This window comes from Sebastes umbrosus, chromosome 3 (assembly GCF_015220745.1).
Source record: "Sebastes umbrosus isolate fSebUmb1 chromosome 3, fSebUmb1.pri, whole genome shotgun sequence".
Lineage (NCBI taxonomy): Eukaryota > Metazoa > Chordata > Actinopteri > Perciformes > Sebastidae > Sebastes > Sebastes umbrosus.
In genome coordinates this window covers 27953009-27971525 of record NC_051271.1, presented here as the reverse complement: position 1 = coordinate 27971525, position 18517 = coordinate 27953009, and the positions used below count along the sequence as shown (strand labels likewise).

Below are 18517 nucleotides of genomic sequence, written 5' to 3'. Positions count from 1 at the left end.
TAGGGAGGCGCCCAGGGGGCATCCGTACTAGATGCCCGAACCACCTCAACTGACTCCTTCCGACGCAAAGGAGCAGCGGCTCTACTCCGAGTCCCTCACGGATGACTGAGCTTCTCACCCTATCTCTAAGAGAGACGCCAGCCACCCTCCTGAGGAAACCCATTTCGGCCGCCTGTACCCGTGACCTCGTTCTTTCGGTCATGACCCAGTCCTCATGACCATGGATGAGAGTAGGAACGAAGATTGACCGGTAGATCGAGAGATTTGCCTTCCGGCTCAGCTCTCTTTTCGTCACAATGGTGCGGTAAAGCGAATGCAATACCGCCCCCGCTGCTCCGATTCTCCAACCAATCTCAAGTTCCATAGTCCCCTCACTCGCGAACAAGACCCCGAGATACTTGAACTCCTTCACTTGGGGTAAGGACTCATTCCCTACCCGCAGTAGGCAATCCATCGGTTTCCTGCTGAGAACCATGGCCTCAGATTTAGAGGTACTGATACTCATCCCAACCGCTTCACACTTGGCTGCAAACTGATCCAGTGAGTGCTGGAGGTTGCAGACCGATGATGCTAACAGGACCACATCATCTGCAAAAAGCAGCGATGAGATCCTCAGCACACCGAACTGGGAACCCACCTCCCCCCGACCACGCCTCGATATCCTGTCCGTGAATATCACGAACAGGATTGGTGACAAAGCGCAGCCCTGGCGGAGGCCAACCCCCACCGGAAACGAGTCCGACTTGTTGCCGAGGACCCGAACACAGCTCTCGCTTTGGGCGTACAGGGATTGGATGGCCCTGAGAAGTGCCCCCCTCACCCCATATTCCCGCAGCACCCCCCACAGTATCTCCCAGGGGACCCGGTCATACGCCTTCTCCAAGTCCACAAAACACATGTAGACTGGATAGGCATACTCTCAGGCCCCCTCCAGGATCCTTGCGAGAGTGAAGAGCTGGTCCATTGTTCCACGGCCAGGACGGAATCCGCATTGTTCCTCTTCCATCCGAGGTTCGACTATCGGCCGAACCCTCCTTTCCAGCACCCTGGAGTAGACTTTACCAGGGAGGCTGAGTAGTGTGATACCCCTGTAATTGGAACACACTCTCTGGTCCCCCTTTTTGAACAGGGGAACCACCACCCCGGTCTGCCACTCCTTAGGCACTGTCACCGACTTCCACGCAGTGTTGAAGAGACGTGTCATCCAAGACAGCCCCTCCACACCCAGAGCCTTCAGCATTTCTGGACGGATCTCATCAATCCCCGGGGCTTTGCCACTGTGGAGTTGTTTGACTACCTCAGTGACTTCCACCAGGGTAATTGATGATGGTCCCCCATCAGCTTCCAGCTCTGCCTCTACAATAGAGGGCGTATTGGTCGGATTCAGGAGTTCCTCAAAGTGCTCCTTCCACCGCCCGATTACCTCCTCAGTCGAGGTCAACAGTGTCCCATCCTTACTGTACACAGCTTGGATGGTTCCCCGTTTCCCCCTCCTGAGGTGCCGGACGGTTTTCCAGAAGCACTTTGGTGCCGACCGAAACACCTTCTCCATGGCTTCTTTGAACTCCTCCCACACCCGCTGCTTTGCCTCCGTCACGGCAGTGGCTGCTGCTCTTCGGGCCTGTCAGTACCTTGCAACTGAGTCCTCCGAGATAACATATCCCAGAAGGCCTCCTTCTTCAGTCGGATGGCTTCCCTGACCACCGGTGTCCACCACGGTGTTCGAGGGTTGCCGCCCCTTGAGGCACCTAAGAGCTTAAAACCGCAGCTCACCGCTGCAGTTTATGCAGTGTTTATGAATGTGTTGTTATGTTTTTGAGGGGATACAGTGAAATCAATCACACTAAGTGTAATGATGCAGTGTCGGGGACTTAAGATGATGTCTTTAAATGTTGATGGTTTGGGTAATCCAATTAAGAGGGCAAAAGTCATGTCTAAATTGAAAAAAGAGAAAATGCATATTATTTTTTTTACAAGAAACCTATTTATCGTGACAAGAGCACGAAAAATTTAAAAGATTTGGATACAAAAACACATATTATAGCTCACATACTTGTAGTCATAAAAGAGGAGTGGCAATCTTGATATCAAACTCAGTTAAATTAGAAATTTTTAAAGAAATAAAAGACAAAGAAGGGAGGTATATCATAGTAAAGGGCAAAGTTGATAATAATATCTTGATGCTGGTAAATATCTATGCGCCCCCTGATAGTGATAAACATTTTTTCAAATCCCTATTTGATATTATTGCAATGGAAGCAGAAGGAATTTTTATATGCGGGGGGGATCTGAATGTAGTATTGAATCATAGTCTTGATACGACAAGCAAAAAGAAGAATAAGAACCAGTTAACAAAACTACTAAACACTACATGTAAAGAAATTGGTTTCCTTGATGTCTGGAGGAATTTTCACCCTTTAGAAAGAGACTATACGCATTACCTAATACCGCACTCAGTTTACTCCAGAATAGACTATTTTTTAATGCGGAAAGAAGACTGATATAGGGTAACACATTGCAGAATTGGCGTGGCAGATGTATCAGACCGTAATGCCATATACTTAACTATTCAAATGGATAGTAGAAGGAAAAACACAGTATGGTGATTAAATGTTGGCATGCTGAATGATAAAACAACTGTTAATGACATTAAATTGGAAATCAAAAGATATCTAGAGGAGAATGATAATGGGGAGGTGGACCCATCCATATTATGGGACTCATTGAAGGCTGTAATACGTGTTAAGTCAATAGCTAGGGTATCACATATTAAAAAGGCCAGAATGAAAACATATGATAAGTCGATATTAGACCTGAAGGATTTAGAACAGAAGTACAAAAATAATAAGGACCAGAAAACGTATAAACAAATAGAAGATGTAGGGATTTGGCTGTAACAGGTTTTGGTTATTAGCCAATTTACTTAATAAATAATAATATAATTATTAATATTAATAAAGATTATCAATAAACATTAATAATAAACGGGGCACCACTCTGGAATCAGGGACCAATGACCAAAACAACAATGCACTGGCCTACACTATGGGGGGTAGCTCCCTGTGGAGGAGGGGCAGCTACAGCAACAACTAGTGACTAGTGGAACATCAAACAAAAGGGGCCAGTAAAGTAAACAAAGATTTACAAAAGAAGTTTGCTTACACACAACATGCACTAACTGAGATGCAGGGCAGTAAAAGTTGTGATGATGTTTCTTAAAAGTGACTCAAGCTGGAACACGTGGAAGTAACAGCTGGGTGCAAACTTATATCACAGGGCTGTTAGCACACTGTGGCTCTTATCTTAACTCACTCAGGCTGGAATGCTTGGCAGTTATACAGCCAGGTACAAGCTCTCTATGTTACACAGGGCCGGTGGCATGCTCTGTCATTAAAGGAACACTTAGATTAACAGCAAAATATGACAACTAGACTAGATTGCATTGAATACTTGGTATTCAAATGCTGAACCAAAATTATTTCAAGGTCTACAGAAGTAGGTTAACTTGAATTAGCAGCAAAAGCAAATCTCTCAAATAAACAATTCTAACCACAATGTACTTGTTTAAAAGTACAGCTGGACTTCTACTCCTGTGGAAGACTGGTGGTGTAGAATGTAAACACTTTTGGTTTGTTTAGAAGTGGAATATGAAATTTTTGTTTTTGACCAAAAATTATGCTGAAAATTAATATTGCACAATTATGAACAATTTGCCAACAATAATATTATGCCTCACACGGGGCACCAACATGTAGGGATTTGGCTGTAACAGGTTTTGGTTATTAGCAAATTAATTAATAAATAATAATATAATTATTAATATTAATAAAGATTATCAATAAACATTAATAATAAACGGGGCACCACCCTGGAATCAGGGACCAATGACCAAAATGTTAATATAGTCATTATATATGCTAAACTATCGATTTGGAACATTGATTAATAATTAAATTAATAACTATAACCAAAATAGATAGTAGAGGTTGAAGGATATCGGAGTTCTTGACATAGCAGAGGTTGGCATTATTCACTCTTGTACAACATTAACCAGACCAGCGTGTATATTCCACAAACATTTATTTACAAGATAATAAAGGTTTAAAACACAATATTAATCTAACTAAATAACTAAACTAAACAAACCAAACAAAGTGTGTAAGCTAAACGTGCGTGTGTGTGTGTGTGTGTGTGTGTGTGTGTGTGTGTGTGTGTGTATGTGAGAGAGAGAGAGAGACAAGATGGCTTCTTGGCTCAAGATGTCTGCCATCAAACAAAAGGGGGCAAGCACTGTAAAACTACAAAGATGGCGGGATCAAAGATGGTCGCCAACATGTCACCACATGACCTCTTTGTTCTTCGGAACACATGTGCTCAGGAAGGACAGATAGGGACGGGGGTGGTGGGTGGGGGTGATGTGGGGGTTAAGATTATCTGAAGCTGTATGTTTATGTTTAACTAATTCACAGTTTATGTATGTGATCTTAATGTGTGTTAGATGTGCAGTGGGTTAGAAAAGATGGTTAGTTTGCATGCAAGACCTTGTCTATGTGAAGCATAAACTAAACACATCAAATGTGGCGAAGCCACCTACCCAAATATCAAATACAAATAAATCACCACAGTCAAACTCAATGAATAACATTAAACCAAATCAATACAAGTACATTCTAGAAATCAATGTTGAACAGTCTTGCTCAGCCATGTGCGATTGCTAATGCTAAGGTAAGCCCAGTACGTTACCGATCCATGGAAGAAAAGGGTTTGTAATTCCATGTGTTGAAGTTGTGGTTCCAAGTCAAAGATGTCGTCTTTGCTATGCTCCACTCAAGTTGTGCAAATTGGTTAGCTTGGTGCTAACTTCCTTGCGGTTGTTGCTTGAAGTTAGTAGGTAAGAAGGCAGGCTCTCGCGTCTTCCGCCTTTTAAGTTACTTGTGTTCTTATGGCTGTTTCCTAACAGGTGATAGAATCAGAGAGCAGAGTTGCTTCCGGTCTGGAGAGCAGCAGCTCACCTCTCGCAGCTCAGGAGAGATGAGGAGAATGATCAGAAAGAGGAGGAACAAAGAGATTCCTCTGGTTTTGTTCTGGGTGATTTCCACACCTCTGTGTGAAATGCTACAGTAGCCAATGGCAGCTGAGCTGAGTCTATGGGTCAAGGATCATGTTACTGAGTTCATGTAGTCACTGGCCACCAGCCATTTGCTAGGTCCCTACATCCCCCCTTTTGGTCTTAAGATGTGTATCATCCTTCAAGAGCAAAACAGAAGGTTGAACAGTTCACAGGTCCTTGGAAACAACCTGGGGGTTGTACAGTCCAATCCCTGGGGACAACTCAAAAGTTGTTAAATCCATGATTGAAAAAGTTCATTCAACAGTTCATTCAATTTTGTAACGTCTGGGCAGTTCATTGATCAATTGGGCATTGGTTAAGACTATCTATCCTGGCTAAGCAAGAACAGTCCCTAAGTTACAAACCAAACCAGATAAACAACAACAACAACAGCATTGTATAAAATACATAACTATGTTTCTATGTTAGTTATAAGGTTAGTGAAAAACAGGAATGTTAGAGGTGTTAAGTTGTTAAGGTGAGATGCGGAGAGTGTCACCTAAAACAATGTGGACAGGTGTATGACTGGTTCTGTACAGTCATAATGTGGTATCCTAAGCTAGTGTTATGCACTAGTGATCTCTTAACAAGATACTACCAAGGAGTTGGTCCAAGTGTACTTGTAAAGTTGGACAGTGGTGTCTGAGTTGAGTCTTTGCTGTTGCTAACAAACTCAAGTTTTCCCTAGTATCTGCAAAAGAGGAAAGGAAAATTAAGGCACCGTGATCTAGCGTCAGTCTCACTGTTAGCTAGTTGTTAGCTAGTACCATGAGAAGATAACTCTAGATCTCTTGTGCTTACCTCGTGGCTCAGGGCTGTAACGCTCCAGGTAGCCAGAGGCAGAGAGGCACTCAGAGTAGCTATCACTGTCTGCTAGATTATGTCCATGTTCTGAATCCCGTTCAGAGTCTGAACTGTGGTCAGAGATGCTATGGTAATTGTCAGACCGGTCACGCCAATTCTGGGACAGAATTTCAGAGTATGGCTTTCTAACGCTTCTGTTGTGTGAATGCCTATCTCTACGCAACTGGGGGACATGGCGGTTACGCTCTGTGTCCTTATGCAGCCTTTTGTGACCCCCCTTCGACCTGTTGTGAAGGTGGTCTTTTGAGGTGGCAGATCTGCTTGACACGTCAGTGTTTGAGCTGGTGGGCTCAGTTGGTTTGCAACGCTTTTTGGAGATGACCAGAGATTCCCAAGCTATCTGTGTCATCTTCCTTATCTCACACAGTGAGGGGTTACCCTCATGCGTCCTTAGTACGATGTAAGTGCGTACACAGGGCTGCAGGTTCTGCAAAAATAAGGACTTGAAGAAGGTGTTTTCTTCTAAGCCTGGCGCATTCTTACCTTGGAAGTATGCATGCCTTAAACGTTTGTAGTAATCTCTAGGATTCTCACTACGTGAATGTTTAATTTGAAGGGCTGCAAACATCACTGTGGTCTCGTCAGCTGTGGAAGAGAATTCTTCTATCAGTGCATGACGAAGCTCACTACAGTCATTTCTGACACTGGGAGGTTGTGACTGTATAAACTTGTGCACAGCTTTAGAGCTGGTTTTCCACACAAGTTTAACTTTCTCCCTTTGGGTGGCGTGTGTTAAGTCAATTAGATTGTGATCTAATTCCTTAAAATAGTTATCAATGTGTTGATCACAGTTGTCTGGATCAAAACATTCAATGTCTTTGGCTAAAAACTCAAGCACTTCATGATGGGGACTCTGGGGGGTCCTTTCTGCTGAAGGTGAGACTAAGTTAGCATTACAATGCACTAGTGCATCACATGCTAAAGTTCTCTCTGGCTGAGAACCAGAGGCTGGACAGCTGTCATCACCCTTGTGACAGAGTGGAAAGGAGGCTGAACAGGCTGAACTTTTGGAGGGAGGAGCACAGAGGAAAGTGTCATGTCTCAGTGGCTGAGAAGAACATGTGGCAGGATATCTTCTTGAAGATAAACTACATGTGTCTTCACTGTCAGTTTCAAAACAATAGGAAGTCAGGTAGCTGTTCACTCTTTCTCTCAGTGGAGGTTGAGGAGCTGACTTCATTCCCAAGGACTTTGAGTCGGTTGGAAATCTTTCACTTCTGAGTGGAGAGGGAGATAACCTCTCATCAAGTGAGGAGTGTGAATCTGAGTAGCCAGAATCACAGTGACTGACAGACTGTGGTGGGGAAAGATGTTCTAATCTAAACCCTAACAATTTTTCTTTGTGTTGACAAAGATCTAACTCTGCTGAATGCAGATCTTCTAAGTAATGCAAGGCTTTCTTATTAGCTGTCTGAACTTCATGGAGGAGACTAGCATTTTGCGTTCCTAGGCTATCTACCTCTTTTTCCAGGGCTGCTTTACTCTGAATGGCAAGACTGGTCTTCCTGTGAAAAATCAGAAGTAAGCATTTCGACAATGAATCTTTGGATGCGGTCTGCGCATCACACCTGTCTGTGAGGAGCGATTCTACTTCTTTCCTGCACTCACTGAAACTCAACCTGCTGATGAGTTCAGGGCAGCCAGGGTTTAGGCTCTGTGCTAGGGAAGAAATAAAAAGCTCTACACAGGGGTTCTCCATTGTTATACCTGGAATTAGAGGGTGAAACTAAACAGGATGTCTAGTAGAAAACAAAAACAATGTTGTTGGCTATGGTGTTGTGTTGGCAGACACCTTCTAGTGTAGTTGGGGGAGGTACACTAGCCTAACAACAATGCACTGGCCTACACTATGGGGGGTAGCTCCCTGTGGAGGAGGGGCAGCTACAGCAACAACTAGTGACTAGTGAACATCAAACAAAAGGGGCCAGTAAAGTAAATAAAGATTTACAAAAGAAGTTTGCTTACACACAACATGCACTAACTGAGATGCAGGGCAGTAAAAGTTGTGATGATGTTTCTTAAAAGTGACTCAAACTGGAACACGTGGAAGTAACAGCTGGGTGCAAACTTATATCACAGGGCTGTTAGCACACTGTGGCTCTTATCTTAACTCACTCAGGTTGGAATGCTTGGCAGTTACACAGCCAGGTACAAGCTCTCTATGTTACACAGGGCCGGTGGCATGCTCTGTCATTAAAGGAACACTTAGATTAACAGCAAAATATGACAACTAGACTAGATTGCATTGAATACTTGGTATTCAAATGCTGAACCAAAATTATTTCAAGGTCTACAGCGTAGGTTAACTTGAATTAGCAGCAAAAGCAAATCTCTCAAATAAACAATTCTAACCACAATGTACTTGTTTAAAAGTACAGCTGGACTTCTACTCCTGTGGAAGACTGGTGGTGTAGAATGTAAACACTTTTGGTTTGTTTAGAAGTGGAATATGAAATTTTTGTTTTTGACCAAAAATTATGCTGAAAATTAATATTGCACAATTATGAACAATTTGCCAACAATAATATTATGCCTCACATGGGGCACCAACATGTAGGGATTTGGCTGTAACAGGTTTTGGTTATTAGCAAATTAATTAATAAATAATAATATAATTATTAATATTAATAAAGATTATCAATAAACATTAATAATAAACGGGGCACCACCCTGGAATCAGGGACCAATGACTAAAATGTTAATATAGTCATTATATATGCTAAACTATCGATTTGGAACATTGATTAATAATTAAATTAATAACTATAACCAAAATAGATAGTAAAGGTTGAAGGATATCGGAGTTCTTGACATAGCAGAGGTTGGCATTATTCACTCTTGTACAACATTAACCAGACCAGCGTGTATATTCCACAAACATTTATTTACAAGATAATAAAGGTTTAAAACACAATATTAATCTAACTAAATAACTAAACTAAACAAACCAAACAAAGTGTGTAAGCTAAACGTGCGTGTGTGTGTGTGTGTGTGTGTGTGTGTGTGTGTATGTGAGAGAGAGAGAGAGACAAGATGGCTTCTTGGCTCAAGATGTCTGCCATCAAACAAAAGGGGACAAGCACTGTAAAACTACAAAGATGGCGGGATCAAAGATGGTCGCCAACATGTCACCACATGACCTCTTTGTTCTTCGGAACACATGTGCTCAGGAAGGACAGATAGGGACGGGGGGTGGTGGGTGGGGGGTGATGTGGGGGTTAAGATTATCTGAAGCTGTATGTTTATGTTTAACTAATTCACAGTTTATGTATGTGATCTTAATGTGTGTTAGATGTGCAGTGGGTTAGAAAAGATGGTTAGTTTGCATGCAAGACCTTGTCTATGTGAAGCATAAACTAAACACATCAAATGTGGCGAAGCCACCTACCCAAATATCAAATACAAATAAATCACCACAGTCAAACTCAATGAATAACATTAAACCAAATCAATACAAGTACATTCTAGAAATCAATGTTGAACAGTCTTGCTCAGCCATGTGCGATTGCTAATGCTAAGGTAAGCCCAGTACGTTACCGATCCATGGAAGAAAAGGGTTTGTAATTCCATGTGTTGAAGTTGTGGTTCCAAGTCAAAGATGTCGTCTTTGCTATGCTCCACTCAAGTTGTGCAAATTGGTTAGCTTGGTGCTAACTTCCTTGCGGTTGTTGCTTGAAGTTAGTAGGTAAGAAGGCAGGCTCTCGCGTCTTCCGCCTTTTAAGTTACTTGTGTTCTTATGGCTGTTTCCTAACAGGTGATAGAATCAGAGAGCAGAGTTGCTTCCGGTCTGGAGAGCAGCAGCTCACCTCTCGCAGCTCAGGAGAGATGAGGAGAATGATCAGAAAGAGGAGGAACAAAGAGATTCCTCTGGTTTTGTTCTGGGTGATTTCCACACCTCTGTGTGAAATGCTACAGTAGCCAATGGCAGCTGAGCTGAGTCTATGGGTCAAGGATCATATTACTGAGTTCATGTAGTCACTGACCACCAGCCATTTGCTAGGTCCCTACAAAGATTTGAGGGGACAAATGGATGGGATATTGGGTCAAGGAGTGGAGAAAAAAGCAAGATTTGTAAATCAGGCATATTATGAGCTAGGCCCTAAATCCACTAAATTACTTGCCCGAAGGTTACGCAAACAACAGGCTGATAACACCATAAACAAAATTAAGGACCCCTGTACACAGAAATTGAAAATTGATCCAAAAGAAATAGAACATATCTTCCAGGAATATTATAAAGAATTATATACACAAACTTCTACAGCAGATGGAGAATCAATAAAGACTTTTTTACGTACAATAGATCTGAATAGATATCAGAAATATCACTGGACGAGATAGAGAAGGCAATTGGTAGGATGAAAACAAACAACGCCCCAGATAGCGACGGTTTTCCTATAGAATGGTATAAAATATTCCGTAACGAGCTGAAGCCACTTCTTCTGAGAATCTTTAACTGGATTATCAAGGAAGGCAAGACACCCCCATCATGGAAAGAGGCAATTATAACACTAATCCCCAAAGAGAACAAAGACAAGGAAAATTTTACCAACTACAGACCGATATCAATTCTAAATGTGGACTATAAATTATATACCTCAATTATCTCCAAACGATTTGAAAAGTTCATGCCAGATTTAATTGATGAAGACCAGACTGGTTTTGTAACAGGCAGACAAACACAAGACAGTATTAGAAGAACCCTACATATAATACACAAGATTCAAAAAGAAAGTACATGTGCTATCCTGCTAAGCCTAGATGCAGAAAAGGCTTTCGATAGGGTTAATTGGGAATTTTTATATCAAACACTAGAAAGATTTGGCTTTTCCGAAGATTCTATTCAAATTATAAAAGCAATCTACCAGCAACCTTCTGCAAGAGTAAAGGTGAATGGGTCCCTGACAGAGAGATTTGTGTTAGGAAGAGGAATGAGACAAGGATGTTGTCTTAGCCCTACCCTGTTTGCTATATATATTGAACCATTGGCTCAAGCGATCCGTCAAGATAGGGAACTGAGGGGAGTAACTATAAGAGACAGAGAACATAGAATTGGCCTTTTTTGCAGATGACGTAATGATGTATTTCATGGATGTAAACACCTCCTTTCCAAGGATGATGGAGATCATAGATACATTTAATTTCTATGCAGGATATAAATTGAATATTTCAAAAACTCAAATCCTCCTATTTAACAGTGCTCCTCCAGAAGAAATCAGGCAAAAGTATAATATTAAATGGGATTCAAAATCATTAAATACCTAGGGGTACATATAACGAAAAATATATCAACGTTGTATGGTGCCATTTATAACCACATTAACCAAAACATAAGAAAGGATATAGACAGATGGTCCACATACCCAATGGATTTTAGCAGTAAAATAAATGTGGTGAAAATGAATATTTTGCCAAGATTATTGTACTTGTTTCAATCTCTGCCAATAGAGGTTCCACTAAAACAATTCACAGAATGGGATAAATTAATATCTAGATTTATTTGGGGAGGAAAGAAGGCCAGAGTTCAATACACTACACTTCAGTTGCCAAAGGACAAAGGTGGAATGGCATTTCTAAATTTTAGGACATATTTCTATGCAGCCCAACTTCGACCTCTAATTAATTGGTGTGATCATAGCTACATAGCTGGATGGAAAGAGATTGAGACATGTATCCCTGATTTCCACATTCAAACACTCTTGGGAGAAAAAGTGCTTCCAGGGCATATCAGGAGTATAATCGATCCAACAACAATATTTACTTTAGAAACCTGGTTCACTCTTACCAGACAACTTAAATTGAATAATGGACAAAAAGTGTTAAGATGGATAGCTTTGGATGGTGAATTTAAACCAGGGATGTATGACTCAACATTTAAAGAATGGATGAAAATAGGAATGATTGTGTTTTGTACTGTGACTAAAAATGGAGACCTAAGAAGTTTTCAAGATTTGAAGGACAGATTTGCACTTCGCAACCAAGACTTGTTTAGATATCTCCAACTGAGAAAATATTGCAACAAAAAAGTAAAAAGGGAGGCACCAGGAGAAAAAAATCCAGTGGTAGAAGTGATAGTCAATGCGTATCATCAAAAAGCATCAAGGATTATTTCTAAACTTTATCATGGTTTATTGGAATGTCAAGTAAAGACTACATCCTATGTGAAATTTAAGTGGGAAAAGGAATTGAACATCAAAATCTCAGAAGAAGAATGGCATGATATGTGTGTAACACTACAGACATCCACTAATTCACAGTTGTGGAGAGAATTTAATTGGAAAAATCTGATTAGTTTCTTCATTACGCCTAACATAAAAAGCAAGCAAATTCTAAGGCAACAAACATGCTGGAGACAATGTGGCCATACAGACGCACATCATGCACATATCTTCTGGAGTGGCCCAAAAGTAGAACCATTTTGGGACAGAGTGAATTCAGTATTAAAGGAGGTATTGGGATATATAATCATTAAGAAATGTTCCATTTTATACCTGGGTAATATAACTACAGTGGTGCTGAAGTAAGATCAGTACTTGGTTAAAATCCTACTCACAGCTGGCAGAAAGGCCATTACAAGAAAATGGCTTGTAGCGGACACCCCCAGACTTAGTCAATGGTTAGACATAGTACAGGAAATATTTGTGATGGAGAAAATTACTTATTCTCTAAGAGTGAAAGAAGATGAGTTTAACAGAAAATGGGAAAAATGGATTAGGTATAGAAATAAAGACATAAGCACTTGTATTGTCAATACTGTAAGTTATTGGAAAATGTTTTAATAAGAAAATAACCCTGTATACTGCATTATCAATTGTAAACTGAACCCCTCGCTGCACTGTTGCAAGTTTCGTTGTTATATTTGTGTTTTATTTGTGTATGCAAAAAGCAATAAAGACTAAAGTGACAAAAAAAAACTAAATGTTAAACTATTCCTTAAAGTTGTAAGGTAATCTATCTATTAAGATTTAAATATGAATTATAAATGGACAGACAAAACAGAAATGCATTTAATCCCTATGAACTAAAACCAATCAGCCTAAAAAGACATAAAACAAAGGTACTACATCCGTTCTATCTGATGCAAAGCCAACTTGAAACCTTTAAACCTTTTCTTCTAAACTTCAGAGTTTCTGTAGTTCTCTATAAATGATAAGTTCTTTGCAGCAGCTCATTTGTGTAGGCCTATACCTCAATTTGTGTGACATAAATAACTTCACGCAGTCCGAAGTGTATTCCTGCGTTACCTTCGGTCTCTAAATTAATATATACAGTATATATTTTTTTGTTTGATTATTGAAATATGTGTTTGTGTGTGTTTAGTCCCGGACTGTGGAAGGTGGTGACGAAGTTCCACAGCAACCCACAGCAGAGCTTTTCTGCAGAGTTCGAGGTCAAAGAATATGGTGAGTCCTTCATTATCTTTACTTTTATTTAAATGTTATATAAACCTACAACATTCACTTATTCTTTACTGGCTTGGACACAGAATAAAATGTTTTCAATTTTCCAGTGCTGCCCAGTTTTGAGGTTAAACTGACGCCTGTGAGCCCCTTCTTCTACGTGGACAGTGACGCCCTCACCGTCAACATCAAAGCTACGTAAGTGAAAATTCTGTGGCTTTAAAGACCAGGTTTTAATAGGTAGATTGATTGGAGGAGAAAATAAAGAGTGTTGTTCAGAGGTTATGTTGGGGCTCTTGCTATTTTAGTTTGTTAGCCATTCGTTGTTTGTTTGTTTTTAATTGTTCTGTTTTGCTTCATTGTGGCTTAAACATGTCTCCCTCTTGTGGATTTAGGTATCTGTTTGGTGAAGAGGTGGATGGGACGGCCTATGTGGTGTTTGGGGTTATGCAAGACGGTCAAAAGAGGAGCTTTCCAGGTTCTCTTCAGAGAGTACAGGTGAACATATTCTTACACTTTTGATGTATTTTTATATGTTTTGTAAAACTTATCTTTCAGAGGCTGTGGCAGGTTCAGTTTTAGATCTAGAAGGTACAGATATATGAAACTAGAAATCTAAGGAATCCATTGGTACCAACCCTGTCACGGTAGCATGTTGGGGTAGGAGGCTCAGTAATGTTCCAAAGTTAGGCTAAAAATTGGCATAGCGTTTTCTTGACCTCTGACCTCAAGATATGTGAATGGGTTCTATGGGTACCCACGAGTCTCCCCTTTACAGACATGCCCACTTTATGATAATCACATGCAGTTTGGGGCAAGAACCAAACACTTATTTTTGCCTATTCTAAAATGATGCGCTTGACTATTTCTCTATACTGGGGTCCCCAAGCAGTCCTGGAATTACATAAATTGGGTATCACTGTAAAGCTGAGACTCTTGTGGATCCAATGAGCCCAACTGTATTTATGTGTGATGATGTTTGTCCCCAAAGTAGCCATTTCATTGTAGTGAGACCAATTTTTTAAACTTGACCTCACTGTATAAAGTGACCTGTGGTGACCTCTAGGATAATCACAGTCTCATGAAACTTCACAACCATAAAAGTGCAATTCTTGCAGAAATTTCAAAATGTCCAAAGTTTTTTATACCAAATCACAGCATGATTTTTTCTATGGTGTTCCTCAAGGTCTTGGTGTCTTAATGTGGTATTTTGGAGGGATTATTTATCATTTTCATCAATTCTCAAGTGCTGTAAAATGGTTAAATTTAGTACCAATATGCGTAACAAATGGTATGGACAAACTTAATGGGAATGGTGGAATGGGGAATAATGTTCTAAGCCCTTATACACTTCCACAATTTTATTTTAATTCATTCATTCATTCATGTTTATTTCTGATTTATGACTAGAACAACTTGAAACACAGTGCTGAACTGCATCTCAGATTAATCTTCAGGTTCCCAGCTTTCAGATGATGTACACCATTTCTATGTGACATCTACTGTTGACCTGCTATCTCCCCCTAAAGACCTCCTGTAGCCCGCTAAAAAAGACAAAAACGGGTCTATTGTGGTTCTCAGAGGACAGTAGTAAAGTACCTGAATGACTAACTGTATCACTGCACCACTATACTGTATTTCAAGATGCATTATTATTTTATGTCACATTAGGTCCAGAGAGGTAGTGGAGAGGTCACACTGAAGAAAGAGCACATCACACAGACCTTCCCAAACATCACGGACCTGGTGGGGAGTTCCATATTTGTAGCTGTCAGTGTGATGACGGAGAGCGGTAAGAAAGAAAGACTGTGTGTTTGGGCCTATTCAGTATATTTGAAAAAAGAAAATAAAGATATCAGGATGCGTTTTTCTGGATTGTGAACAGATTAAAAAACAAATTCTAGTAATAAGTTTGTGTGTGAATGTGTTTGTGTTTCTGCATCAACTCACAGGTAGTGAAATGGTGGAGGCAGAGTTGAGAAATATCCAGATTGTCACATCACCTTACACCATCAACTTCAAGAAAACGCCCAAATATTTCAAACCAGGAATGTCCTTCGATGTTGCGGTAAGTACACTTGTTTACATTTACATAAACTGACAGCATATGTATGGCTTATGGCTTGGTACTTCCTGGCAACAAACAAAAAATGTTCTCAGACATAGAGGGGGATTATAAGAGGAAATTTATTTTAAAAAAACAATATGTTCGTACTACAATTTGTGGGGTGAATATATGAAATGTTATAGATGAAGAAATTTAGCAAAGTAAAATTATAAATCCATTCAAGAAGATGTATAAAATGTTTTTGAGAGGTACAGGGATGAGGATGGGGCCTTGTCTCTTTCGGGTCTGGGACGCTCATTGTTGATGTTGTTGTTATTGTTTTTTATATTAAGATGATTATTTATGTGTATATGTGATAAACATTAAGTTCATTGTTTAAGTCATAGAAAGGAGTAGGACAATATATAAGTGTTTACTTATTTTTTACCTCTATTTATTTATTTAGAATTTACTGTATATGTTTACTGTTATTTTATTGGTTATTATTATTAATTGTTACATGTTCAAAATAAATCAATGGCTATATTTCTAAATCCTTCACTGAAAACATTTCATAACTGAAATATAGTTACTCTTTGAAAACACAAATGGCAGTATGTCCTAAATATAAAAGTCACATAATGTTTATTACGATATAAAGGCAGACATGTGCCATGCGCCTTCAAAACCTGCTCCACCACAGTCATCCTCATTTATCGCCCACCTAAACTAAATTCATCCTTCCTCTCCAATCTGTCTGAACTCCTCACCCTAGCATCATCCCTCCCCTTACCCCTACTGCTACTGGGCGACTTCAACATCCACATGGACTCCCCCACCTGTAAATTTGCCTCTAATTTCTCCACTCTACTGGACAACTTCAACCTCACCCAGCACATCACCTTCCCCACACACAATAAAGGCCATATCTTAGATCTCGTCTGCTCTGTCAACATCCTGGTTCTCAACATCGACCCATCCCCCTTTCCCCTATCTGACCACAAACTCATCCAATTCACAATTCACACCCCGTCTGCAACTCCCCAGAGTCATATCATTCCGCAACACTAAGTCCATTGATCCCCTCCATCTCTCCGACCTGCTATCTACTGCCCTCCACCTGGACCCACCCCCCACCTCACCTAATGATCTCACCAACCACTTCAACTCCACCCTGTCTGCCTCCCTCAACTCACTGGCCCCCCTAAAAACCAAAACTGTTTCTTTCAACACCTCCTCCCCCTGGTTCACACCCCACCTCAGAAAATTCAAACAGACCGGCCGCCAACTTGAACGCCTCTGGAGAAAATCATCACTCACTGTTCATCTCGAAGCCTATAAATCTCACCTCATCACCTACAAAGACGTCATCATTGCTGTCAAATCTGACTACTTCTCCACCATCATCAATGACCCCACCCGTAAGCCCCGAACCCTCTTCTCCACTGTCAACACTCTCCTCAAGCTCCGTGCCAACACCCTCTCTGACCCCTCACCCGATCTTTGCAACTCATTCCTTCAGTTCTTCGCCGACAAAATCACCACCATCAACAACTCACTGCTCCCCGTGTCTGACCCAGTAGCAACCACACCGGCCCCTTTTCTCTCCATCCCTCTGGACCCCCTGACCCCTTCCCTCCCAGCACCGCCTCTTCCGGTTCGACCCAGTTGACTCAGCAACCATTGCCAAACTCATCAGCACATCCAAACCCACCACCTGCTCCCTTAACCCCCTCCCAACTCCGCTGCTGAAGTCCTGCCTCCCTGTCCTATGCCCCTACCTCACCGACCTCTTCAACTCCCCACTGTCCCATGGAACTGTCCCCTCCACCTTCAAAACTGCTGCTGTCACCCCCACGCTCAAGAAACCTGGTCTGGGCCCCTCCTGTCTCATTCACTACCACCCTATCTCCAACCTCCCCTTCCTCTCCAAAACCCTTGAACGCCTCGTCTCCACACAACTCCAATCCCACCTACATTCCAACAACTTGTTTGAACCCCTCCAATCTGGTTTTGGCCCCTTCCACAGCACAGAAACTGCACTCCTCCAAGTCCTCAATCACCTCCTCACCTCTGCTGACACCGGAGCCCTCAACATCCTCATCCTCCTGGACCTGAGTGCAGCCTTTGATACCGTGAGTCACAACATTCTACTCACCAGACTTCAAGACATTGGTATCGAAGGTACTGCACTCAGCTGGCTCCAGTCCTACCTCACCAACCGCTCTCATTTCATCTCCCATCACAACAACTCCTCTGCCACATCCACAGTCACACAAGGTGTCCCCCAAGGATCTGTACTCGGTCCACTCTTTTTCATTATCTACATATTCCCCCTCGGTCAGATCCTTCGCCATTTCAACCTGGACTTCCACTGCTATGCCGACAACACTCAGATTTACCTCAGCACCAACACCCCTCACAACCCACCCCTCTCCCACATCAACTCCTGCCTCTCTGCAATTAAAACCTGGATGCAACAGAACTTTAATCTTAACAGTGACAAAACAGAACTCCTCCTCATCGGCTCCAAATCCACCCTCAGCAAAACCAACAACCACACACTCACCATCGATGGCACCTCTGTTTCCCCCTCCCTCCAGGCACGCAACCTTGGCGTGATTCTTGACCCCACCCTCTCCCTTGAGCCCCTCTTCCGCCAACTTGTCAAAATATCCTTCTACCACCTATGCAACATTGCAAAGATCCGACCCTCACTCACACCCCCCGCTGCCGAGAAGCTCATCCACGCCTTCATCTCCTCCCGCCTCGATTATTGCAACTCTCTCCTCTACGGCATCAGCACCACCTCCATCAATAAACTCCAACTTGTCCAGAATGCAGCTGCCCGACTCCTCTCCCACACCAAATCCTGGCATCACATTACCCCAGTCCTCAAAGACCTCCTCTGGCTCCCCGTCTCCCACCGGATCTCCTATAAAATCATGACCCTCACCTTCAAAGCCCTCCACCAACTTGCTCCCCCCTACCTCTCTGACCTCCTCTCCCCCTGCCAACCTCAACGGTCCCTCAGATCCACCTCAGCTGGTCTACTTTCCACCCTCAAGTCCAACCTCTGCAGCTTTGGGGACAGAG

General features: G+C 41.8%; 1 protein-coding gene across 1 annotated transcript in view; it reads left to right on the top strand.

Annotated features, from left to right (window-relative positions):
• Nucleotides 1-18517, top strand: part of LOC119484803 (complement C3-like) — a 41044-nt gene that overhangs the window by 3193 nt on the left and 19334 nt on the right. Inside the window, exons 6-10 of the mRNA XM_037763898.1 lie at nucleotides 13295-13377; nucleotides 13485-13572; nucleotides 13770-13872; nucleotides 15046-15166; nucleotides 15327-15442. Of these exons, the coding sequence (XP_037619826.1) occupies nucleotides 13295-13377; nucleotides 13485-13572; nucleotides 13770-13872; nucleotides 15046-15166; nucleotides 15327-15442 (511 nt within the window). The remainder of the gene's footprint in view (nucleotides 1-13294; nucleotides 13378-13484; nucleotides 13573-13769; nucleotides 13873-15045; nucleotides 15167-15326; nucleotides 15443-18517) is intronic.